Source organism: Petaurus breviceps, unplaced genomic scaffold (assembly GCF_028583685.1).
Source record: "Petaurus breviceps papuanus isolate PSGF00001 unplaced genomic scaffold, PetGlider_PUasm1.0 90510, whole genome shotgun sequence".
Classification (NCBI taxonomy): Eukaryota; Metazoa; Chordata; class Mammalia; order Diprotodontia; family Petauridae; genus Petaurus; species Petaurus breviceps.
The window spans coordinates 945,809-973,639 of record NW_027187267.1 but is presented as its reverse complement, the minus strand read 5'-3'; the positions used below and the strand labels follow the sequence as shown (position 1 = coordinate 973,639).

The window sequence follows — 27,831 nt, the reverse complement described above, 5'->3', positions numbered from 1 at the left end:
CTAGGTTACATGTTTTTTATGAGAACATCCTCCCCAGCTTATCACCTTCCGAATGGCCATCTGGACATCCTTGTTCCTGAGACTGTAAACCAAAGGATTTAATAAAGGAGTGATGATGGTGTAAGTCACTGTCACCAACCGATCCTTGCCAGATGTGTACCTGGATGAGGGCCTCAAGTAGACAAAAGATGCACATCCATAGTGAACCACAACTACTGTGAGGTGGGAGGCACAGGTAGAAAAGGCTTTCTTTTTCCCTTCAGTTGATGGGATCCTCAGGATAGTTCTGACAATGAAGCCATAGGTAATACAGATGAAAGTCAAGGGGACCATGAGTATCACAACCCCACCAGTGAATATGATCACCTCATTGATATAGGGGTCCCCACAGGCAAGATGAATGACAGGTGCAATGTCACAGAAGTAGTGATTGACTCTGTTGGAGTTGCAAAAGGGTAGGCTGAAGACCAAAAACGTTCCCACCATTGAAATCAGAAAACCACTCACACCACAAGTGACTGCCATCAACTTGCATAACCACCAGCTCATGAGAACTGGGTAGCGCAGAGGGTAACAGATGGCAGTGAAGCGGTCATAACCCATTACACCCAACAAGAGGCAGTTGGTGATTGCAAAGCCAAGAAAGAAGAACATTTGGGTGGCACAACTGACGAATGATATTGTCCTGAACACAGAAAGGAGGTTGAGGAGCATCTTGGGTAGGATGACCAAGGTGTAGAAGGTCTCAGAGACAGAAAGGACACCCAAGAAGAAGTACATAGGGGTGTGGAGGCTGTGCTCTAGGTGGACTATGGTGATAATGGTGATGTTTCCACCCAGGATGACCACGTAGAGGCAGAGAACGACAGCAAAGAGAACAAATTGCATTTCCTGAAGGTCAGAAAAACCCAGCAATAGGAATTCAGTAACCATGGTGAGATTCCCTAAAGGAAGTTGCTCCCAGGGAATGACCTAGAGTGAGGAAGGGAAAAAAAAGTCTCAGTTCAATGCACCAAGGAAACTGGGATTCATTCATTCATTCAGAATGGCCTTGGTACTTGTTGACTGAAAAACTAATGCAACCCACAAAACTCTAATCACTGAACTTCCTAGAAATTCAATTCACCACAGTACATCATCAAGCTTCAAAACTTTAATGAACTACAATGAGAAAGAAAATTATTAAAGCCATTAGAAATGAGATTGTATATGTATATATACTTAGATGCACATATATTATATAATCTACATATCATATATCTAGCTTATCTATATTATATAGAGTGAATTTATTTATATACTATGAATATTCACACATAGACACATATATTATGTATAAGCTCTCTATGAATAATATATTACCTGTCTATATTATGTATAATCTATAATGTGTATATATAGATTATGTGCAATATAGATTTTTATTCATATACTACATATATACACATAGACATATATAAGCTATCTGCATATAATGTATCTTCTATCTATATTATATATCTAATCTATCTATACATGTATATAGACTATAAGTGATATATAAAGAGATTTTATTTGTATACTACATACATACACACAAGCACATATAAAGTATATATCTTATATATCATCTATATTACATATCTAATCCATCTAGATTATCTAGATTATATATACTATAGAGAGATTTTTATTTATATACTACATATATGGGCATATACAAGCTATCCATATATCTTTTTGGTGTTGTTTTTTTAATGGGAGAAGGCAGGGCAATTGGTGTTAAGTGACTTTCCCAAGGTCACAAGGTTAGTAAGTGTTAAGTGTCTGAGGCCAGATTTGAACTCAGGTCCTTGACTCCAGGGACAATGTTATATTCACTTCACCACTTAGCTGCCCCATCTATATATCTTATATATAATCTATATTACATGTCTGATCTATCATATATGTATATAAATTTTATGTCATATAGACTTTATTTATATGCTACATGTAGACACACATGGACACATATATAAACTATATTTCTTACACATCTCCTATCCATATTACATATCTAATCTCTCTCTATATGCATATAGATTATATATAATACAGAGATTTTTATTTATATACTACATATATACACACACAAACAGATATACAAGCTATCTATCTTATATATCATCTATCTATAGTACATATCTAATATAGCTAGATATGCATGTAGATTATATATAATATGGAGAGAAATTTTATTTACATACAAGAAAAAGATCACATTTCAACAGCCTTTTTTGACAAAAAGAATAACTGATAATGCTGTAATATAAAATACATAAAATTTTAAAATGTGATTCTCCTGATCCCCTCATTCTCTTAACCTTCCTTATTTCTGTCAATACTGTCACCAGATTTGCAACCATGAAGCTACTGCTCTCCGACACTCTTCATTCCCTACAGACAATCATTTGCCAAGTTCTGTTAATTGTATCCCACAGCATCTCTCCTAGTCTCCCTTTCTCTCCACTCACAGTCAGTACTGAAGTTTACACCCTCATTACCTCTCATGGACTGATACAATAGCCTCTAAACGGGTCTTCCTCAAATATTTCCATGTCCAATCCAGTCTCTCTATGGTTTTCCAATTGAGAAGCCTAAAGCATGACTGACCACATTGCTCCCTGCTCACAAAGCCTCAGTGGTTTTCTGTTGCTTCAGCAATAAGACACATGCTCCTTTTTGGCGGTTAATGTCTGTCACAATCTGTTTCCAACCTATCATTTTAGGCTGTGTCACAGTACTCCTCTTCATGTACTTTATACACCAAATGTATATAGAAGATCACTGTCTCATCAACCAAAGACTACAAAATTTTCACAGAAAGGAATAATAGTTCTTATAAAGATTATATAGGCATTTGACCAAAACTGATTTAGAGCCACAATTCATAATATATTATAATAAAATTAATAATATCAGCATAAAACAAATTATTAAAATGGAAGAAAAAATAATTCTATCTCAACTGTACAAAGTTAGAAAACATTTTATCTGGGGTGGCTAGGTGGCGCAGTGAATAGAGTACCGGCCCTGGAGTCAGGAGGACCTGAGTTCAAATCTGACCTCGGAAACTTAACACAAAAACTAGCCATGTGACATTGGGCAAGTCACTTAACCCCAACTGCCCTCCAAAAAAAAAAATTAAAAACCCAACATTTTATCTATCATGTGTATAAAAATAGGTGACAAAATAAATGGACTTAATATATGTAAGAGAAAAAGATCTCATACAGCAAAATAAATATAACCAAATTTAAAAAAAAAGAAACGTTGGAAAATTATCATAATAAAGTTATCTAATAAAAATCTGACAGCTTAATTCTATAAAGATAAAATTAAAAGAACAGTTTCTCATAGGATAAATGGTCACAAGATATGAAAATGTAATTTTTTAAAATGAGACTACAAATTAGTCATTTAAAATTGTTTAAATTGTCTTAAAATCATGTGATTTAAAACAACTCTGAAGCACTATCTTAAAGACATCAAATCATACAAACCAAATTTAAAATGGTAGTACTGAAAGTTGGTGGGGCTATGGGGAAACACACTCTATCATATTGCATATCATAGCAATAGAGAGGTAAGTATGAATCCATGATTCCATTAGTCTAGGGAAAAACCCAGTAAGGGAAGTTCCCTCTAGCAATGCAGACTGGTATTTCCTTTGCAATTCATAATCTTGGAGAGTACTGAGATTTAAGTTCTTTTTCTAGGGTCACACAACCCTATCTGTCAAAGACAGAACTTGAACCCAGGTCTTTGTGGTTTCAAAGCAGCTCAATGACTGTAGCATAGTAGGATTGCAAAAAGGTAATCTTTTTGGAAAGCAATAAAACTGTACAATAACTTATAAAACTGATCATACCTCTGCATTCAATGATCCTATTACTAGGATTATATCCTAAGGAAGTTAGTAAAACTCCAGTATAGGATATGCTATCGTTTTTGGTGGTGCTGCTGGTGGTGGTGCTAATGGCATTGGTATCAATTCTCCCTTTCCTATTTCAGATCAAAATTCCTCTCTAGTTTAGAAGGTAATTTCTAAAGTTGCTGCAGTCAAAATGTCTTCATCCTATGGCTAGCCTTTTGATTAGAAAGATTAATCCTCAGATAATAAACATGCAGTCCATCACTTAACTTGTACTTGAAGCAGCTCTAACTTCATAGACTCTTTCAGAGATTGCAAAACTTCCAAGAACATAAGGTCACCTCCAGCCTACAATGAGGTAATCGAAGGGTATTTCATTGGTCAGGAAAGGATGTTATTAAAAGAGGTGGAATACACTTATCTGTCCAAAAATATACATAGCTGCTTTATTTTTAATAACAAAACATCATCTATAGTTAGCATGTTTTAATAGTTGAAAAAGTGGTATATCAAAGTATTAGGCTATGATTTACCATTAAAATGACAAATAGAATATAGGTAAATCTGTTAAGATTTATGCACCTGTACTATTGCAATCGCTTTCTGGTAGTTCTCCTTGCCTTAAGTCTTTCCCCACTCCATTCCATCTCCCATTCAACCAAAAAAAAATGATTTTCCTAAAGCCCAGGTCCAACCATCTCACTCCCCCCTATTCAATAAATTCCAGAGGTTCCCTATTGCCTTCCGCAACAAATACAAAACATTCTGTTTGTCATTCAAAATTCTTCCTACCTTGGACCCCTCCTACTTTTCTAATGTACTTTTACTTCCCCTTTCCCCCTTCCCCCCCCTCCCCCCCCCCCAAAATCTTCTGATTCAGTGGCTCTAGCCTCCCGGCTATTTTCACAAGCAAGACACTTTTATCTTTCTGTTCTGGGTACTTTCTCTAGATGTCTCCTGGGCCTTGAATGCTCTCTCTCCTCTCCTCCTACCAAGTGCCCCAGCTTAAGAATCAACTAAAATCTCATCATTTACATTATATATATCATTTACATTCAATCTTTTCAAACCCCTTTTAATTCTACTGCTTTCCTTCTATTAATTATTTGCTATTTATCCTATACATAGCTTACTTTGTATAAATTTGTTTGCATGTTGTCTCCCCCATTAATAGTACATTTCTCAAAGGCAGGGGCAGTCTTTTGACTCTTTTTGTATCCCCAGCACTTAGCATAGTGCCTGGCACGTAAGAAATGTATACTCATCAACTGATTCTCTACTAGTTTGCTCAAAAGGTTTCATATAGTTGACTTTGAGTTCCCTTAAAAGTAGTTTTAAAAACACAAGCTCTTTCTGCTTTCTAAGATTCTTGCACTGTTCTGGGCCAACTTGCAGCAACGTTTTAGAACAGTAATCTTTATTTTTGGTCCCTACCTCATCTTTTGATGCCCTCATCCCCTTATAATATACAACGTTAACATACCATTGTCCAGTACTGGATTTCCACGTGCTTCCTGGAATCTTAGAATGATAGAATTAAATGAGATCTTAGAGATTTTCTAGACCAAAATTTCCCCTAAACCTTAAATTTCTTCTGTTGCATCCCAAGGATGCAGATTCTATATACGCACGTCCAATAACAAGAAATTCAGTACCTCATAAAACAGAACAATCCATACTTAGTCTTCACTGTTAGGAACTTCTTCCTTATAGTGAATGAAATTATGTCCATCTTCTACCCCTTAGTTTCAATTGTACCTTCTAGGTTCAAGTTGTGAGAGTGTAAACTCTCTCTCCTATAACAATTCTTCAAACAGCAGAAGACAGTTATCACCATCCAATCCTCTTCTCTAGGCTAAGCATCCCCAGTTCCTTCCATTCAATGCATAGAATAAAAAAAACTCATAACTGTATTGGACCAAAAATTAACCACGAATCCCCACTGTAATATCCTCCAAATGTAAGTAACCAACCTGTGCTCAAAGTCTTCTGTAACTTCATTATTTCCTGAGGAAGTCCATTGATATAATCCTAAGTGTTGGGAAAGTGGTTTAAATTACATCAGGACTAAATCTGCCTCCTCATGATTTTCATCCATTTAACCTAGTTTTACCTTCTAGAATCAATCAAGACAAGTCTAACCTGTTTTCTACCTTATAGCTCTGCTGATTCTTGAAGAATATTATTTCAGCATGTTGGAATTAATTCATTATACAGTTTAATCTCTTGTCTCCATAATGCTGCCCTTTGGTGACAATTTTTCTTCTCATGGACAATGTTCCTTCCCTGTGTCTCTCCTTATGAAAACGCCATTGTTTTTCAAGACCCAGTTCTAATGTTGCCTCTTCCACAAGGACATTGTTCAACTCTCAGAGAGAGAATGACCTCTTCCTCCTCTGAACTCCTAAAATACTTTGCTTGCACCTCTTTCAAAGCATTAACTGTTTGCTACTTCGTATTGCATATAATCTCTTCTACTAGATTTTAATCAGTGATTATATCTTCTCTATTTTTGTATTCTCAAAGGATAATACTCAGAAATTTTGTTGAATGAATGAATGGATGTTTGTATTTTGAAAAGAAGAACCCTGGACAGGTCAATACCTCATTAAAATCATGGAATGCTAGAATTTTAGGTATCATGGCTTCCAGGTATATGGGGAGGGTCAGGTATTTGGGGGAAGTAGGGACCTTTCCAGTACTACTCAAAACCCACCACAAAAGACAATTTCTGATTTGCTGACTTACTGGACTTCCTTTTCTCACTTGAGCTGTCTTCTTTTTCCACTTTTTCTCAGAAATATTTTTTCTCATACTTTGCCAGTTGGACACACAGGGCTTTTTCTTCTAATATGGTTTTCAGGTGCTTAACTCAAAGAATAGGACTAGACTCTTGTAGAGTATGCTGTTTGCCCAGAGTTGGCTTAAGGAACTCCCAGTGAGGAAATTCCCACTACCAAAGTAGATCAATGGTTGTTCTTCTATTTCTTGTGTTGGAGATTTTCCTGGAAACACTGAGAAATTAATTGACTTTCCCCTAGTCAACCATCCAGTATGCATTAGTGGTAAGACTTAAATCCACATCTTCCTGACTCAGAAGCTGGTCCTCTATTCATTTTGCAATGCTGCCTTGGTTGATTTGAATAAATAATGTCATTCTCTTTTCATTGTCATCCATATTTTTTCCAGTAGCCCTCTTGGAATTATTGAGAAACAATCTATTATAGTGGAATAGGGATTGGAATCAAGAGATTTGGGATTGGGTACTGTAGCAGCAAGCACCCCAAGCATCCTCAGGGTTTGCTGCCAACACAGGTTCTTGGATCTGCTTTGACAAAGGAAAGCAACTCAAAATGGGTTAACAAGCTTACTTTAATCAGTCAAACATGTATCGTTTACCTAGTTCAGGGGAAGAAGGTCAGCACCCCGAACTTCAAAGTATACCGACAGAATTATCAAGACAGAAACAGATCAAATAGACAGATTTCCAAACTGTCCAACCATTACATCCATACCAAATCAACATCTGGGTTTTTCAAACTGGGGGGCTCTGGACAACGGCTTCCCAAAATCAAGATCAAATCACAGAACACTTCTCAACGTGAGCCCCCAAAACAAAGCCTCACATCAGGGCTTATATAGCCTTCTCCTGGCTCAGAGAATGTAACAACCTTATTGACTCACTGGCTAATCAAGAAGTATCTATTGAAAAACAAGCCTCCCACCCCAGGCTCCAGGTGCACTTTAGCCTAGGGGCAGGGAAGATCTTAAAAATTTACATTCCTATTACAGGTACCCATCATGCTATTTATTAACTATGTGACCAGTTTCCTCATCTGTAAAATATGAGTGCTGATGCTTATACTAAATGCCTCACCAGTGTGTAATAACGAAGGGGAGAAGGACTGGGGTTATGATTTCATTGAAACATAAAAGTCTCAGATGAGAAGTTATTATCTCTACCAGTACAGATCAGCACCTTTTCTGTAACATATATTTTTGGAAAATTGCCTAGAGTGTTAAGAGTTTAAGTGACTTGGCCAAGACTGCCCAGCCAGTTAGTGTGAGAGGTAGGACTTCATCCCAAGTCTTCCAGAGTCAGAATTCAGCTCTTCATCCACTATGCTACAAATGACTCTCAGTAAAAGAAATACTCTATAAATACTATGCATTGAGCCTATTATTATTATTCTAGGTTCTCCTTTTCTCACCAACATACAAAACTTAGTCCCACTAGAATGATTATTATATGGTAGCTCACAAGAATGAATTCCTTTACCAGATTCTATTCATTAATCAAGATGAAGAGTAGCATGTATCTTTTCCTTGTGGGTTCCAGAACTGACTATTCTAAGGAGCAGTCAAGTACCGTATGCAGATTTACTAAAAGGCAGAGAGATGTAGCTAAAAGAATACTGAATCTGGAGCAAGCAGATGAGTTTGAATCCTAGGTCTGCTTCTTATTAGCTGTGTGACTTTGAACTAATCTCTTAACCACTCTCTACCTCAGTTTCTCCATTTACAAAATGAGTGGGTTGCACTAGATGATCTCTACAGTATCTTCCATCTCTTCAGCTAATCCATTCCTTACCTTGTTTGATATGCAGGGTGATGATGCCAATCTAGGTGGAGAGAACCAAAGGCTCTCTCTCCTTGTCTTCATGAGATAATAGTTATAAAGCACTTTGTATACTGCATGGCACATAGTGAGTATAGTAAGTACTTAATAATTACTTGCTTCTTTGCTTCCTTCTTTCAGTTTTTTTCTTCTTCCTTCTTTCCTTCCTTCTATCCTTCCTTTGATGACCACTTCCATGTACAGAAGATATATCTGTTCAAGTAGACTGTAAACTCTTTAAGTCCTCTATTTATTTTGTTTCTCCCACCATTAACCCCAATACTGGATAATAAGAATTACTTCCATTACTGTTAAAGTACTTGACAGATTTCTCAAAGCACTTTCAAACCCATTAACTGGATTCTTGTAACAATCCTACTAGGTTTACAATTCGAGTGTTATTTCTCCCAATGTACAGATACAGAAATTGAAATGCTAAGAGGCTCCTGCCTAAGTCACTTGCCTAAGCTTAGGTATCTGGTAATAGGTAGAACCAGTGTCCTGGCTCCTAGTTCTGTGCTCTTTCCATTTCCATACCAAGCTGGGACCGGAGCTGTTTATTGAGTCAGCATGGCCCCACTATGTTCTGTGCCCAAAGAAGGTAAAATCCACGGTGCTGCTGGCTGAAGGATCAAATGGTTGACTGAGACAGCGTGATGCATGAGGGATTGCCATGATTTTCCACAGCCCAGTGGGTTCCCTTACCTCATTAATGATCTGGTTTTTCATCTCTGACATTGAGTCTGTGGTAGAGTCATTCCCAGATTTAAATAGGAAGGTGGGATCCAAGGACAACCCGGCTTTCTAGACCAAAGCAGTCATGTTACAAACTTATTCACCATTATTTTCTTGGAATTTTGCTTTTTTTTTTTCAATTACACATTAGACCTCTGAGGCCATTTCCCTTTGGCATTAAAGAGTGGCAATGGGTGGAGAATTACTGGGGAAAATGCATTTCACAGAAGCTTGAATAAGCCATTGCTACTCATAACAACCTAGGGAGTCTTACTAGAGGAACCATGCTTTGGAGAAGTTTGAAAGATTAGAAAGGAAGCATGGCATAGGAGATAGGGCTTGCCGTGAAGTTATGAATGCCAAGTACCAACTAGCAATGATGAATGCCAACTAGTCATGCGCCAAGGACAAATTGTTTAACCTCTCAGTGAACCAATAGTATTGTCTAAGTCTTCAATTTAGAGACCTGTTGCCAATTTGCTTCAATGAAGAGAATTTCCACACTGGGATTTCCTCCCTATACTCATGCCAGCAAAACACACACACACACACACACACACACACACACACATTTAAGACGTAAAGATCAGGGAGATATAATCTTTGACTTAGAAGGGCAATGCAAGTGTATGGAGGGATTGGGAAAATATTTTTGGAGAGAAGAGACTGAGTAAGAAAAGAGGATAATGAGGCATTTTGTATGAGAGGTAGAGGGGGAAGGTAAGGTAAAGAGACAAAATTCTCAATAGAAAAGTTTTCAAGAGACCTCCAAAGCTAGGAGTAATTAAAGCTGGGTTGGAAGCTACTTCTATTGGCCATAAAGCCCTCATTGTGACCAGCTCAGCACCATCTTTCCAAGCTGCTTCCCTACTCTCCCTCTCACTAAGCCTCATTCCCATGATCTCCTTTTCCCTTAGCCTCCTGCTTTCCATTAACAGCTTGCTTCTCTCTCAGCAATCCACCCCACCCCCCATCTACTTACCTTGTAGCATTCCTTCACCCAAAACCCAGTCAGTGACTGAAGATAAATAGGTACTGGGTCAGAGAAGAGCTGGGCCACCCATGAAAGGAATAAAACACTTTTAAGTCTTGAAACTAGTTTTTGTATTTATTAATGGTTGGCAAGTCCCAATGTGAATTAAGATTCCTAAAATCCTTAACAAACCAACATCTTCAACTTCATTCCAAGAGAAAGAACCCCAAGATTTCTAGGTAAGCGCATCTCAGGTCCCCACAAATGTGAGTACTTGGTTGCAATGACTCCTGGGTATGTCTCTCTTTCTTCTGCAGATCACTCCCAAGTGCAATTCCCCAAACTATCCCTAATCTCCAACTCTTCTGCCTCCCTCCTGCCATACTCAGAAATCCTATAGCTGGATGAAAGAGACCTAACTTCTTCTAGCTGTTCCCCTGTTCTACTATTCTCACCTCAGTCCCTTGCATAGTGTCCCTCCCCAGTCAGCCTCCTCTCCAAGGACATTCCTCTAAACAGTGTCCCAATTAGTATCATCAATGTTGTCGTCTTTTGTCAAGAATGATTCCCATACCCTGATCAGTAATTGTGTTGCCATAACCCTGGGGAGCCATTACCACCCAGGTCCTTCCTTTCCTTAATTAGTGACTGGCATTCAGTGGGGACAACCAAGGCTAGAACAACGAATACCAAAGCTCTGTGGTCAAATTGGGAAAAGAAGCCACTTAGAAGAATTTCTTGGCTTCCTCTCACAGGTTTCTTTGGTTCTCACTAGGGAGTTGGCTCTTACTGAGTACCATGTGTAAAGACATCATCAAGTCTGTGGCAGTTCCCTCTGAGTTTTTCCTGTCTCCTGGTTCCTACCTTCTCAAATTATGAGATCCTGGGTCGACTTGGGTAGTTCTCATCTCCATTTCTATGCTTCCCTTGGAGTGGTAGCTGAGCATTGTTGTTCTTCATTGTCCTTCATTCTCAAAGAAGACCACAACATCAGGGAGATGATGACATGACTTGCAGTAGACTTTGATTTGAGTGAGGGAGGCCTGTGCAAGGTCACCAGCCTCACTTTCTCCTCCAGAGCCATCTAGGTCCGGGGCCAGATATTCATCAGGAGGACTGGAGATGGCCCAGGATGCAGTGGGAGACCCTGGTCCCTTTAGACTTAAGGTCTTTTCAGGTTATCACTTTGAGTGAGATAGTGCCCATTCAGTGAATAAGTCTTTTCAAGTAATTACTCATGGGATGGCCCCTTTAATAAAAAAAAAAGAAAGAAAGAAAAGCAAACTTGGGAGGGGAATACCCTCAGGGTTCTCGGACAAAAGAGAAACAATTCCTATTTAGTATTTACATTAGCTCTGTGCTAGGGCTGGGACCTATCCAATCCATGATCTCCAGAGTGAATTGGGTTTAAGGCTTGGTCTTTGAGAAAGAAATCTAGCCAGTAAACCCAAAGGAAAAAAGGTAGCTTTTGACCTTCAATGTGTAGGGGAAGGTAGCTGAGCATAGTGAGTAAGGCACTGAAGTTAGAATCAGGATGACCCAGGATCTAATCCCACCTCCATTAACAATCTCAGCAAGTCACTTAACTTCTTTGTGTCTCAGTTTCCTTATCTGTAAATTAGGAGGCTGTGTTCCTTAGCATCAAAGGCCCTCTTCCTGCTCCAAATATATTATCCTATTATTTTCAGAACTGTCTAGAACTAGCAGAATAGAGCCTGAAGAGGTAGCAATAATGAGTAACTGGGCAGCAGAGAGAAGTGGGGTATGTCTAAGATCAATTTGCAAAGTGATACCAAAAGTTGTTCAGTTTTTTTTTTTTTTCCAGCTTCAGGGAGCTAACATATCTCTGTGTTGAAGATGGGGAGGAGTGGGGGAAATCTTCTATAGGAAATTAGTTAGATAGGTGGCCACAGGCAGATATCCAAAGGAGGCTCAGACATCCCTCCCCAACCTGGAGACCCATGGTCTCCACAGCTTCAGCCTCAGCCTCAGCTCATTTCAGAAAGACTGAAGTTATGGGCAGGAGAGGTAGGGGCACTACATCCAGGGAGGCCAATTAAGTCCCACAGGTACATTCATGTAAGAAAGCTAAAGCCTGTCATTCACGGGAAGATTCTCTTCAGAAGGGAGAGGTTTAGTGGTGTGGGCTCTAATGATTTGAGACAGAAAGGTACAGCCAGACTATCTGTGCAGTCAGTTAGGGCACCATAATGTGGTGGAAATAGTACTAGCCTTGGAGTCAGAAAGCCTTATGTAGAGTCCAAACTTTGACACTAACTAGTTTGCTTGACCCTAAGTCAGCCTCTTAAATTTTTCTTGGACTCAGATTTCTCATCTACAAAATAGGGATAATAATATAAAATACAAAATAGGGACAAAATAGGGATAATACCTGTCTCATAAGGTAGTTGTGATGAAACCAATGTGGGTATATTTTGTTTTATCGTTACAAAAATGTGACATTATCAGCATTATTCCTATTATCAAGGGCATTTTTTTTTTTCTGTATTGCTGTCCTGGGTTTTTACTTCCTATATCCCTGATAAGAGACCAAGCTACCAAAATCCCCATGCATGCCCTCTAGTGTGGTGTATTTGTGGTTTACTTTTATTGTCAGATCCCAGGATAATACCCAGGTACCTTGTGGCAGTACAGATGCCATAGTCAGGCCCTCCTATCCAAGGGACCATTGATTCACCTTCTGTGCCTAGAATCTCAAAGTTAGAAGGTACTTTAGAAGCCAGATAATCCAATCCATGCCCTAACAAGAATCCTCTCTACAATACCCCTGAAATGCAGTCATCTAGCATGTACTCACAAAGAACTATAGGAGGTTGGGAAGGAAAGAGAGAAGAACCTACCTCCCCAAACCAATCATTCTACTTTTTGTGACTCTGTTAAGACGACTTCCCTCCTCCTCTCCACCCCCTTTTAGGCAACTGTTTTTAACTTTATGCTACAAATTTGGGCAGTTAGAAGGTGCAGGGAATAGAGCATTTGGCCTGGAGTCAAGAGGATTCATCTTCATCTTCCTAAATTCAAATCTGGCCTCAAATACTTACTGGCTGTGTGACCCTGGACAAGTCATTTAACCCTGTTTGCCTCAGTTTTCTTATCTATAAAATGAGCTGGAGAAGGAAATGGCAAACCACTCCAAAATCTTTGCTTTGAAACTTCCAAATGGCATCCTGTAGAGTCAGACACAACTAAACAATCAAATTTAATCCCCATTCCTCATGAGGTCTAGGAAATGAAAAAGGTTAAGAACCTCTTCTATAGGATAAACATCCCCTGTTTCTTTAACCAGTTTTCATATGACATGATTCTAAGGCCTTCTATCTTTAAATGGCTGTTCTTTAAATGTCCTTCCTAAAATGTAGTGTCTACAACTGAACACATATGCTGTAGCCTGACCAGGTAATAATAAGTGGGACAACCATCTCCCTAGTAATGGACAATATGTCTTTCTTAATTTGCCCTATGGTCACATAAGATGTTTTTAGGCTACTGCCTCATACTATTGATTTGTATGAAGAGTTAAATGCATACATATATGTATATATAAACATACATACACATGTGCATTAAATAGGATATATGTGCATAAATACACATGCACAGATATGTGTATATTATATCTGTATATGCCATGTATTATACGAACATATAGACACACAGCATAGGCTTATATACATATGCATATATTTACGTGCTTAAACATATGTGAACTCTTACATGTGGCTTTAATACACATATGTTTGTATGTATATGTGTGTTGAATAAATTTTTTCTAAACTACTATCTAGCTACTTTCCTCACATCTTAGATTTCTGGAGTTGGTTTTTTTGAAGTTAAGTAGAAGATTGCACATTTATGTTAAATTTCAGAGTCTTTAGTTTAATTCATCAATGTATCCTGTCAAAATTTTTCTGGCTCGTGTTTACACTTCCTCTCGGCTTTGTGTAAGCTGTAAATTTGATGAATGTGCCATATATCTCTTTATCATGGTCACCAATAAAGATGTTAAAAGCACCAAGGAAAAATGCTAGGGGCATTCTCTAGAGTCCTTTCAAGTTATCATCAATGTATTAGTAAGTACTCTTCAGATACAATCATTTTGATAAATTTCTAGTTCATCTAACTGTACTATTATCCAGCCCATATCTTTTCATCTTCTTCACAAACATAACATGATACTTTGTCAAATGCTTTCTTGAAAAATATGTTAATTTAGTTATGATATACCATAGTCCACCATTATAGCAACTTTGAAAAAAAAAGTTAATTCTGGCATAAATTGTTTTTTATGTATATGCCATTATATATGCGTCACATATATACATATAAAATATACATGTATAAGTCATTTTGTATAAACAAAATTGGCCCCTCAAACATCTTGAATTTTTGGTATAAATATGCAATGTGGTTCTAGGGAAAATCAATATATCTCTGTAGCTTATTTGATAATATTTTTCTCAATATTTTGCACATGTTCATTACCTATTAGAAAGAGATCCTTTTTATGTCATGTCTTCTCAGAGTAATGCTTTTAAATGTATAAAATAAAATGCATATAATTCAAAGGGAAATGAATCATATTTAAATATAATTATCAAAATGTATTTTTAGGGGCAGCCAGGTAGCGCGGTGAGTAAGAGCACCAGCCCCAGCATCGGGAGACCTGGGATTGGTTCCGGCCCCAGATACTTGGCACCCACACAAAATAACTGGCCGTGTAACCTTGAGCAAGTTACTTAACCCCAATTGCTTTAAAAAAAATGTATTTTTAAAAACCAAGCCCTTGATTCCCAAGTTAATAACCCCTGCTTTAAAGTGGCATTTTTCTCTGTCAAACAAAATAATTTTTAATAATCAATCACTGATAATATTTTGTATATCTTTCAGTCAGTTTAGTGATGGTAAAGAAGTGGTCCATGGTAGAATATCATTTGTGAAAACCTGCCAGTTCCCTGATAATTCACTTATTAAGGTTGTCCTGATATATGTGTAGATGATTCAGATTTTATATATATATATATGAAATATAATGGGCAGTTATTGATGTTTCGTAGGTTCACTTAATAAGGTTTAGAATTTTTTCTGTATCTTTGAAATCTTTCTCTCCAACAGATTCTTTTTTAAAAAAAAAATTTGATCTCTCAATACCTTCAAAGTAATGTCAATACAACATAGATTTCCTATATGATATGTATGTGTATGTGTATATATACATATATGTGTGTATACATATATATTTGATTCAATCAAGGTGACTTTCTTATCTTTATTCTCTTTAATATTATTTATGCCTCTTCTTTAAGAATATTTGGTACGATAGTGCTAAAACTCAAGTATAGCAGCTCTAATGTCCTTGATTGGGAAAAGACCTAAAATAAAATCTCTTGCAGATCTTTCTCATCTTTCTTTTGCTTGTTTTCCCCTATTCATTTTCATCATTAAACATCCTCAGGATAACCTTGTTTGAAGGTTCTCTTCCAACAATATTTCTTTCATTCATACAACAAAATCATTCAAGATTCCTTGAAAGATGTAATGGACAAGTCTCATTCAGCAAATCTTCAGACCATAATCATCAAGCAAAGCATAAAACTTGGGGGCTCACCCTTGTCATTGAGGAGACCTGGCACAGAGTTCAAGAAGGATTCCTTGTGGATACTGAATTCCCCAGATCCTCCTTTTTATTGATGACATCATGTTGATAAATCAAGCCTTAGAAGACTGTGTGGCCTCCTGGAAGAGACAGATAATTAGTCCGAAGACTTTGGTCTGATCACCCACAAAAGAAAGACCAAGTGGATAAAGAAAATCTATTGCTTAGAGAGATAACTTAAAGAGCCTGTGTATCAGATAAACTATATTCTTACATCCTAAAATAACTGGTAGATATGATTGATGAGCCATTGTCAGTGATATTTGAAAGACAAGTTTGAAAAAGGACAAATTGTCTAATTTTCCAAAAAGAGGAAAGAATAGATTCTGAAAACTATAAATCAGTGAGCTGCACTTGGATTTCTTGGAAAATTATAGAACATATTGTTAAAGAGATCACTAGCAAAGTGTCATGGAAAACTGGTTCAGAACAAAATGAGGAGACAGCTCTTCTATCAGAAACTGACTCCCCAGAGGCAGAGTCCAAGGTTCCAGTGGGTGGGAAGTGAGGATAATTGCCTAAGTTCAAGCAGCATGGTATGGAAACGACTGGGAAGTGGTATGTAGGTTGGTTTGGGACAAGATTTAGCAAAAGTTATTTTATTGGAGCCCAGCTTTTCAGGCTCAGAGTCCAAGGTTCCAGTGGAAGGGGCATGAGGATAATGATCGGAACACTGGCAATATGGCATGTAGATATATGTATAATGTATATGTGTTTATGTATATATTAGAAAAGTAAACACAGATCTGTATGTGTGCATATTGCAGATTTATATATATGTATTTGCGTTCTAATATTGCAATGGATTTGTGAAGTTGTCATTGTTGATTATACTGCAGATACTCTGTATTCTAATACCGGAGATCACAACTAATTCATGTTTACCTTTCCTGTAAATCTGTCTTCTAACATGTTCATCACAGGGAGTACACCCAGTGTATCAGGGCCTTTCCTTACCTTGTTTTGACATTGCATAGGATATTAATAGAACACACAGGAAATCCCTCAATCTCACTTTGGGACAAGTTCCTATTTTTTTTTTAAATGATCCTGTGTTCTTCCTATCACAACATTTATCCATTTTGGACTAATTTCTTGTTTGTGGTGCATTGGAACCTTCTCACATTCACTATACACTATGGCATTGTTCTTTGTGTGATCCTCATCTTCAGTTCTTTGGAGACTGTAATGTTCCATGTCTTGAAACCAACAGTTGAAGTGAGTAAACATTTAATAACTAGCACTTCAAAAAGAAAAATGTGAAAAACACTTTTTAAGACTAATCTATATTATTAATATTTTTCCATCACTTTCTTAGGTTCTAATACTCAGCAAAACAGTAAATAAATCCCTGATTTGTAGTGTTTGCTAATTTATGAGGTGAAAATGCTCACACTGAATATTTAACAATTTGTACTCAGAAGCCAGTTGAAGCTGATTCCAGTACACTCCTGCTTACAGCTATACACTGTCAACCAGTGATTGTTGGTATTAAATAAATGGGCCCTTATTTCTTTTTATAATAATTTTTTTTGGGGAAGAGGGAAGGCAAGGCAATTGGGATTAAGTGACTTGCCCAAGATCACACAGCTAGTAAGTGTGTCAAGTGTCTAAGGTCAGATTTGAACTCATGTCCTCCTGACTCAAGGGCCAGTGCTCTATTCACGGTGTCACTTAGCTCCCCCTATGGGCCTTTATTTCAAGGAGAAACTCAGTCATTGGTAAAAGAATTTTATAATTTTCCAATGGCATTACAACCTGCTGTCCAGCTCCTAATCAATTTGGGTTCCAGCTAATAATAGAATATCTACAGTTTATTCCAAGAGAAACATACTGATGGACAAGCACTATGAGTGATTCATCCAACTACATTCCATAATTAAGAAAACAAGCCCTCTTTATCCACTTGTTATATTTGTGTAGATAATTACTACAAATTCTTTTGAATGGTTAAATATCTCATTTAGGAGGCTATTCAATATTTCAAGGTTCAGCATATTGTGAGCCACAAATGGCAACACTTGGAGTATCTTCTCTGTTATAGGTAAACCTTCAATTTAGCCTTGGCTGTTTCCCCTTGAAGACAGTGGTCAACATATTTCAGTCAGCACACATTATCTTATTTTATGTCCTGCTTGATATTAATACTCAAGGAGTCATCGAATAAATCAGTCTTTGTTGTTATAGCTTTCAAAGGAATGTCATCATTTTGAAGTGTATGACAGAAACCTTATTGGTAGAGAAGTTTTCTTTCTGGTAGTATTTTACTCTACTGAATCAAAGTCTTTTAATAACCTGAAACACTAAGTACAATGGAATGTTACACTCTACATTTTTCAGTTAAGTGTGTGATGGTAAAAAATATAGTCTACTATGGAATATTGCTTATTAAAAATCTGTCTTTTCCTTTTTAATATACTTACGAAGTATGGGCCATATCTTTTTATATAAAAATGAGAAAGTGGGCACATTGGTAAGTGGTTATTGATATTTTCTCATATGTCTTTTTTTCTGACTATACATACATAGCTGTATTTATGTATATGTATCATATGTGGGCATATGCATTCTGCATTAGCACTGACAGAATAATTTTGTTTTGGGCAGATACTGTTAAAATTAAAAAATTAAATTAAAATAGTATATCTCAAATTTTTTAAAAATTAAGTTAGTAAATATATATTAAGAACCTACTTTATGCTAAATGTTGTGGTAAGCACTTTACAAATATTATCTTATTTTATCCTCAATAAAACCCTGGGAGCTAGGTGCTACTATTGCTGCCATCTTATGGATAAGGACATGGAGGCAGGCAAAGGTTAACTGACTTTCCAAGAATCATACAGCTAGTAAGAGTCAAAGGTCACATTTGAACTCAGATCCTCTTGACTCTAGACCCACTGTACCATCTACTTACTCATAGTTATCTTAGGTAACCAAAATTCAGCATCTTTAATTTGATATTAATGTAACATATTTTCTTGCTTTCCTCTGTTTTTTTTTTCTGATCCCCTTATGACTAACAAACTGAATATCCCAGTAAATAATCTGACTATTCTTACTTGTATTCTGATTTTAGACAAATTATTTCTCTTTTTTTTTTTCTATTTTGGTACCTAAGCCTTTAACGATGTCATCTATGTATGAATCTGCCACTTGTTCTAAGTCTCTTTCATTTTCCTCATAGTTAGATGGGAAATCTTCCATGTAAAGTCACTCCTGATGCTTCTTCTCATAATCTGGATTAGCCATAGTTAACAGAATACCATTATATGCATGAAATATTGGTTTGGTATATTCATCAAAATAGCTGTGATCATTTTCAGATGTTTTTCTATAAGTTGAGGTCACATAAAATCTACCCCAGTCACTTGATTGAAGTTCTAATCGTTTCAAAGTTATATCTTTCAACTGCAGTTTCCCTTTGACATAACTATAAGCTCTGAATCAGTTCTTTAGCAGTGGGACAAGCAGGAACAGGCACAATGGAGAACATTTGAAGGATTACCCCTCCTCCATCATAGCTCTCATTGCCATTTTCCCACATAATGCTGTGTCCCTGACCCTCTGCATGCTGACTCTCCTATCTTTTTTCTATTTCCCAAAATAACCACCAGCTACATTCTGCTAAGACCCTTAGGACCACTAATGCTTTTGCAATAATCATCAGTCATGGCAAAATCATTCTCTCTGCTTGGATGAGCAGGAAACTACCAGCTACAATCCTTCCAGTAAGTTTGTTGGACCTTACCATCTACCCTGCTGATTTGCCCTTTTAATCCATCTTTAGGCTTTTACATCTGCCCTGCATCTAAAACCTCCTATATTTGAGTTCCTTGAAGCTGACTCTATAATTATAATGGGAGGTCTTTGAGAACTGGGACTGTCTTGCTGCTCTATTTGCATCCTCTACCATGAGCTCAGTGTTAGACACATAACAAGTGCTAAATGTCTTTTTATTCACATGTCTCTTTTCTTTTTCTTTCTGAGCATCTTCCAAAGCTGAACCTGGAAACACCAATGATCTTCCCACCTCATCCCTGACAACATCTTTAGAGATTTTATTACACAGATCAAATTGTTTTCCATGTAATTATGGGAAAATTCTGTGTCTGGGGGGAGGCAGGAATTCAATTATTTCTCAGAGACTAAAGAATCTCTCCTTTTGATTGATGTGTGAATAGAAAGGTAAAGAAGGGGAAAAGGGATGATAAATTGAGATAATAGTGATTGATAAAGGGTCAGAAGTTTGTAGTAAGAGTTAAAAGTGGGTTCAGTTTGAATGAAACAGGAGAATAAAAGATAGGAGACAGTAGTTAGGGCAAATAATTACAAAGTTCTATATCTGAAAAGTGGTATAATCCTGAGAGATGGTAAGGTCTAAAATATTACCATGCTGGTGTGGAGTGGAAGGGGGGCAGGGAAGGAAATCACCAACATTAAGGAAGTTTAGGAATTGTATAGTCTAAATGTAAGACAGGTTTTTGCTAAACATTGAAGTCCATGATGATAGTGTCAAGGGATGAGGTGAAGAAGAATATCATGAGATAGGTTACTAAAGTCAGTGAAAAAGTTGGGAAATTTTCATATAAACTGGTAGATGGTAGTAAAAACAATAACTACACATGATGCAAAAGGATTGCAGTGATCTTTAAAGAGGAAAGAGTATTGGGTAATGGTGGTAGAAGAATAGTAAATAGTTCTTGGGGACAAAGAGTAGGTTTACCCCTCATCCTGGCCCAGTGAACTGGCTATAGGGGGAGAAGTGGCCACAATGATGATGGTTGGAAGATGTGTTATGTCTCTGGGGAAGAGCCAGGTGTCTGCTAAAGGAAAAAGGTGCAAAATTTAAAGTTCTTTGAAAAGACTGAGAATATAGGTGAATTTGTTGGTAATTGAATAGGAGCTCCAAAGGGTATCATGTTTTTGACTAAATAATGGGTGAACCTTGTTGGAGTCAGACTGGTGAAATGTAGGCATCATTTGAATATGAGTCAGGGTTTGGAAGTAGGAAATATGGGAGTATAGCCTGCTACCAAGAACATAAAACACAAACCCAGAAAGCATCTGTTCTGGTATGACATGTGGTGATGCTGGTTGTCTAAGTGATAAAATCAGATTTACTGGTGAGATTATTAATTGTACAAGCTTAGTTGCTAAAACATCTGAAGGAGACTGTCTTATCATTACAAAATAAAGACAAATAAGAAATAAAAAAAGCAATTTGGTAGCCAAGTATAGGATTTGAAACCCCAAGTTGTTAGTTGAGTCCATGTCTGGTATATTTTTGTTGTTGTCGTTGTGTTGTTTAGTTGGTTCCAGTTGTGTCCAACAGCTCATGATCCCCTTTGGGTCATGTCACACAATCAATACCAAAGTTCTTAAGAGAGACCTTGAGAGTGTCTTTGTATCACTTCTGACGACCATGTGAGTACTTTCCCTGTGTCATTTCTCCATAAAATAGTCTTTTTGACAAGTACACATTTGGCATTTGGACAATGTGACCAGCCTATTGGAATTGCACTCTCTGCAGGAGAGTTTGAATGCTTGTCAGTTCAGTTCAAGAAAGGACCTCAGTGTCTGATACATTGTCCTGCCAGGCGATCTTCAGAATCTTCCTAAGACAATTCAAAAGGAAGCGATTCACTTTCCTGGCATGGTGCTGGTATACTGTCCAGATGTCACAGGCATACAACAATGAGGCCAGCACAACAGCTCTGCAGACCTTCTCTGTAGAGCTGGTCCTAGGTAAAACACCAGGAATCAGACACGTTCAGACATTCTATCTCTCAGATGCCTGGTCTGTTGTTGTTGTTTTTAATTCAGTTAATTGGTCAGTTTTTTTGCCAGCTACCTAGCCAACTCTTTTGGACTAAAGAGATTCTTCTTAAAAATTAGTTTTGAAGGAGATGCCAGAGATCCTTAGGTACAACCCATTATTTTTTTCAGATGATAAAAGTTAGACTTAAAGAGGTTCAGTAACTTGTCTGATATAGTGAGCAGCAGTGCTGGGCTTTCGATTCAGATCCTCTAATTCCAAAACCAATTCCATATTATATAGTATGTTGCCAAACTTGAGAGAACTGTAGCATGAAAATGTTAAAAAAAAAAGTTGAGAAATGGGACTAGGCGGGACAGAGGAAGTCGTGGTTAAGCAGAAACAGTGATTGCAAAAGCCACATGCTTTGGACTCCAGATTGTAATGTGGTGTTATCAGGTCTTTGAGCTTCAGCCATTAGTAGTCAAAAGAAAAGGAAGTAACTGGACAATATGAAAGAGAAATCATAAAGGTTTCAATAAGGTTGAACTGTTTATCTTACTATATGGGGAGATGATGCATGTATCTTTATCATTTTGGGGACATTTAGAAAGATTCTACATTTAAAAAAATGTATAGGAGCAAGTTGATTATGTTGGGATGATGTAAAAAAATGGATAGGTGAAAAAGAGGAATATCCTGAAAGGAGGGGGAAGGGAGAAGAAGAATAAGGAAAATTATCTTACATAAAAGGGGCATGTAAGGAAGAGCTTTTATAGTGGAAAGGAAAATAGTAATAGGTAATAACACTTGAACATATATACATACATATGTGTGTATACATACATGCATACATATACATATGCACACTCAGTATAGAACTGTAACTTCCCAAACAGAGAAGTGGGAAGGGAAGGAGATAAAAGAAAAGGGGATTATAAAAGGGAGGGCAAATAAAACAAGACAATGAACAGAAGTGAAATAGATTTTAAACAAGGGGCAGGATAAAAAGAGATAGAGAAGGACGGAGGGAAATACAGAGTTAGTAATAATAACTGAGAAGGTAAATGGGATAGACTCACTCATAAAATGGAAATGCATAACAGAATAGATCAAAAACCAGAATCCAATGATACATTGTTTGTAAGAAACACACTTGAAACAGGAAAACACACATAGAGTTAAAAAAAAGACTAGAGCAGAATCTATTATGCTTCAGTGAAAACTAAAAAGGCAGGAGCAACAATTATGATCTCAGACAGAGAAAAAGTAAAAATAAACTTAATTAAAAGGGATAAGCAGAGAAACTACATTTTGTCAAAAACCATAAGTAATGAAATAATATCAGTACTAAATAAAATATACTATATATCACACACACACAAAAAACTAAATAGCATAGTTTCCAAATTCTTACTGGAAAAGTTAACTGAATTACAGGAGCAAATGGACAGTAAGACTAGTGGAGAACCTCAACTTTCCCCCATCAGAACAAGATAAATCTATCCAGAAAACAAATAAGAAAGAAATCAAAGAGATAAAAAGAATCTCAGAAAAATTTGATATGGTAGACGTCTGGAGTTTATGATTAAATAAGAGATATAGAGGATTGCAGGAAGTAAAATAGATCATTTTGATTACATCACATTAAGAAGTTTTTACACAAACAAAACTAATGCAGGCAAAATTAGAAGGAAAGCAAAAAACTAAGGGGAAAATTTTTTTGTTTCTTTGATAAAGACCTCATTTCTCAAATATATAGGAAACTGAGCCAAATTTATAAAAATAAGAACCATTCTCCAGTTGATAAATGGTCAAAGGATACAAACAAACAAGTTTTGGAAGAAGTCAAAGATATTAATAGTCATATTAAAAATGATCTAAATTGCTACTAATACCTGTTAAAACAACTCTGAGATACCACCTTACACCTATTAGATTGGCTAACATGATAGAAAAAGAAAATGACAAATACTGGAGAGGATGTGGAAAAATTGGGACACTAATGCACCATTTGTGGAGCTGTGAACTAGAACAATCATTCTGGAGAACAATTGGAGCTAGTCTCAAAGAGCTATAAATCTGTACTTTGACCCAATAATATCACTACTAGGTCTGTATCCCAAAGAAATCATTGTTGCTTATCCTTCATTCTCAAAGAGGACCATGACATGGGGGGGGGGGGAATGCAAGAAATGCAACTTAATTGGATTTAAGTGAGGGAGGACTGTGCAAAGTTACCAACCTCACTCTGTCCTCCAGAGCCATCTGGGTCCAATAGCAAGATATAGGTCTGGATGACTGTAGATGTCCCCAGATGCAGTGGGAGACCTTGGCCTTTTTAAGCTAAGGTCTTTAAAGGTCTCAGTTTGACTGAGGCAACGCCCATTCAGTGTAAATTAAGGCTAAGTAAGAAATGAGGCTGAGAATGGCCTCTTTTACCTAGTCTAAAAACAGAAACAAAATCAATCTGGGAGGGAAAGACTCTCAGGGATTCTGGCCAAAACATAAACAATTGCTATTTACAGTCACTCTGAGCCAGTCAGAGACACAACAATGACCAAGTGGGGCTTAGCCTGGGGCCTATAGTTGACCAATCAATAAGAGCCAGAGAAAGAAATCTAGCCTGTAAACCCCAAGATATTTTGCAAGGTTTCAATGATCAAAATTTCCATTCCTTTGGGCAGAGCACCTGAAGGTAAGGGTATGATACCCTATGTGGACAGAGGGAAGGGGAAGGAAGGAAGGAAGGAAGGAAGGAAGGAAGGAAGGAAGGAAGGAAGGAAGGAAGGAATTGTGTTGCCCCGCTGTTCCCGTTGGGTCCCCAGTAGAGCAGCTCCTACTCAAAGAGTTTGCCATCTGGATCCGGTGACAAGATATAAATCAGGACAACTGGAAATATAAACAACTGTATACAGTGGGAGCCCCAAAGAGATAAAAGAAAAGGTGAAAAAACTTATTTGTACATAAATATTTATAGCAGCTCTTTTTGTGGTGTCTAAGAATTGGAAATTGAGGAAATTGCCCTTCAATTGGGGATTGACTGAACAAGTTGTGATATATGATTGTGATGAAATACTATTGCGCTATAAGAAATGACAAGCAGGATGATTTTAGAAAAATCTGGGAAAACTTATATGAATTCATGCAAAGTGAAGTGGGCAAAACCAGGAGAACATTGTACACAGCAATATTGTAAGGAAGATCAATTATGAAAGATTTAACTACTCTGATCAAGACAATAATCTAAGACAATTCTAATAGGTCCACAATGAAAAATTCTGTCCATCTCCAGAGAGAGAATTGATGAACTCTAAATGAAGATTGAAGCATATTTTTACTTTCTTTATTGTTATTGTTTTATTTTGTTTGTGTTTTCTTTTACAACATGGCTAATATAGAAATATGTTTTGCATGGCTTCATAAGCATAATTGACATCAAATTGCTTGCTTTCTCAAGTAGGGGGGAGGCACAAAAGGAAAAGAAGAAATTTAGAACTCAAAATTTTAAAAAGTCATTATTAAAAAATTTACATGTGATTGGGAAATATTTAATAAAGCAAAAATAATTTTTAAAATGTTTTGGTAGAATAAGAAAAGAGGAAACCCCAAAGTCCTGCTTCAGCTATGAAGAGCCCTCCTCCCCTGCACATGCTGAGAAAACATGAGTTGTTCTTTGTAGAACTGATCAAGCATATCTCCTGTACAACTTCATATATTAGAAGGCATAGAGCATGTGTCTGGGTGTGTCAGTACACCTTGCCCATGCCCTGTGCCCATCTGTAACTCCATGTATAACCTGCCTATTCAAATACACTCACTCATTTATTTAAAAAACAGTGGCATTTTAACTCCATAATCAAGTGAAATGTTTCACTTCTGTTTTCTATGAGAGAGGCTAGTTTTAGAAAAAGAAATGAAACAAAAAGAATTATGAAGGTGATTTGGAATCATGAAGGTGCTGTAATTGTGAAAAGGGCCAGATAAGGATTTTCATAGGAATTCAAGTAGGAGAAGGAAAAAATGAAAGGACTTGAGTGGAAGGAGAAAGATTCAGTGATAATGGAGAGCAGAGCAACTGTTGCAGTGACTTGCAATGAATGTGTGACATTTGTTGTTCTGACACATCCAACAATAGTTATCTATGTTCCAAGTATAAACTGGTCTCTCTTTCTTAGAAAAGGGTAGGGTAAAACATCTCTCCATACTCTTGGTTACCAAGGACAATGAAGTGTGTTTCTTACCCCCACCTTACCCCACAAAATGGAAGGAGTTCAATGGAAAACCAAAAATAGATCCAAAGAGTCAGAAAGTAAATTTGCCCCTTGTTAGGAGTGCTGAGAATAAACGATCTCACAAATAAGGCTGGGCAGAAGAAGGATAAGTACAGACTTGGAGATAGAAAATGAATTGAAGGTATTTCCTAAAGAGGAGAAATGTGGGTGCCCTGGGAAACAGGCAGTAGAGCTACAGAAGTTACTTGGTGGGAGATCATCCAGTAAGGGTCAGAGGAAGAACTATAGGGTAGGGAGGAGTTGGTGACCTCACTCACTACTTAAGGGGACCAAGGTAGTTATTTGTCCATATTAAATGCCAGGGATGACCCTCAGTTTGATTTGCTGAATTAGAGTACCTCCCACGGAGCTGAGCATTAACTAGATCCCTTGTTGAAGGACACAAGTTTGCTGGTAGGTCACAGAGAAGTCGAGATTAGTCACCACTGATTGGGAAAGATGATTAGCGACAGAATGAGGGAGACTAATTCTTGTTGACCCCACACTGTGGTCTATAAGAATGAGGAAGAATGAAATTATCTTACTTTTTTAGGTAGGAAATGAAAGCTCTTCATCCTTCCTTCAAGCTCCCTTGGACTTCTGGGTCAGGTAGAGAATTTTATCCATTGATTGTAAAGTTTTGAACAAGAAATAGAAGACCATAGAACAACAGATTAGGTTTCCTTACTGCTACTTATTGAAGATAAAGGAGAAAAATGGATGTGGAGAACTGACTAACTAACTAAAAAAGCTGAAGTCTGTTAATGGGATTTGGACATCAGGACCTAGTATTAAAATACGGGGAACCCAATTGGCTGACCAGACATAAAGTGCAATCAAGAAAGGGTGGTAAATGGGGTGGCTAGGTGATGCAGTGAATAGAGCACTCGCCCTGGAGTCAGGAGGACCTGAGTTCAAATCCGGCCTCAGACACTTAACACAAAAACTAGCCATGTGACCTTGGGCAAGTCACTTAACCCCGATTGCCCTCTAAAAAACAAAGAAAAAAAAAGAAAGGGTGGTATGAGCATATTTTCTGTGTGTTTTGAAAATATTATTAAAAAGATTTTAAACCAAAAAAGAATGAGGATGTAGAGGAGGAGGAAGGAAGAGACCCACCTATGCATACCCACAACACTAAATATCATTAAGAATAGCTACAATGAAAGAAAATCATGCCATATTACTATAAAGATTAAAGGAACTGGGCATGCTTATCTTGGAGAAGGGAAAACTCAGACTTTAGTTGGGTTTCCTGTTGTTATTCTTTCAACTTGCAGTGTTTTAGTTATGGTTCTACTTATTTCATTTTATATCAGTTTAACACAATAATGTCCATTTAATTCACGTGTCACAGTTTGTTTAGCCAATCTCCAGCTGATGAGCATCTGCATGGTTTCTAGTTATTTTATATTATAAAAAGTGCTGCTATTATTATTTTGTGAATGTGGGACCACTCCTGTCTCTGACTCCCTTTGGGGTATATGCCTGGCTATGGGATTTCTAGATCAATGGATATTGACATTTTATCCCCTTTCTTAGAATAATTCCAAACTGCTTTCCAGATTCATTTGATGTTTTCCATAGTATATTAGTGTTCCTATCTTTCTGTTGTTGCTCAGTCATTCATTCATGTCTGATTCTTCATGACCCCACAGACTATACTGGAGTAATTTACTGTTTCCTTCTCCAGTGTATTAAGGCAAAGAGAGGTTAAGCGACTTGCCCAGGGTCAGACAGCTGGTAAGTGTCTGAATCCAGATTTGAACATAGATCTTCATGACTCCAGGCTCAATGCTCCATCCATTGAATCACCTAGCTATCTTCTATCTTTCTAAAAGCCTTCAAACATTGACATCCTCTCTGGACCTACTTTAACAGCTCATACCTCCATTGTTGGCCAT

At 37.2% G+C, this 27,831-nt stretch overlaps 1 protein-coding gene across 1 annotated transcript; it reads right to left on the bottom strand.

Annotated features, from left to right (window-relative positions):
- On the bottom strand, positions 1-27,831 carry LOC138141998 (olfactory receptor 10R2-like). The gene is given in 5 exon segments (XM_069062920.1): positions 1-972; positions 9,219-9,251; positions 9,254-9,317; positions 20,622-20,721; positions 27,816-27,831. Coding segments are annotated over 5 exon segments (1,185 nt in total).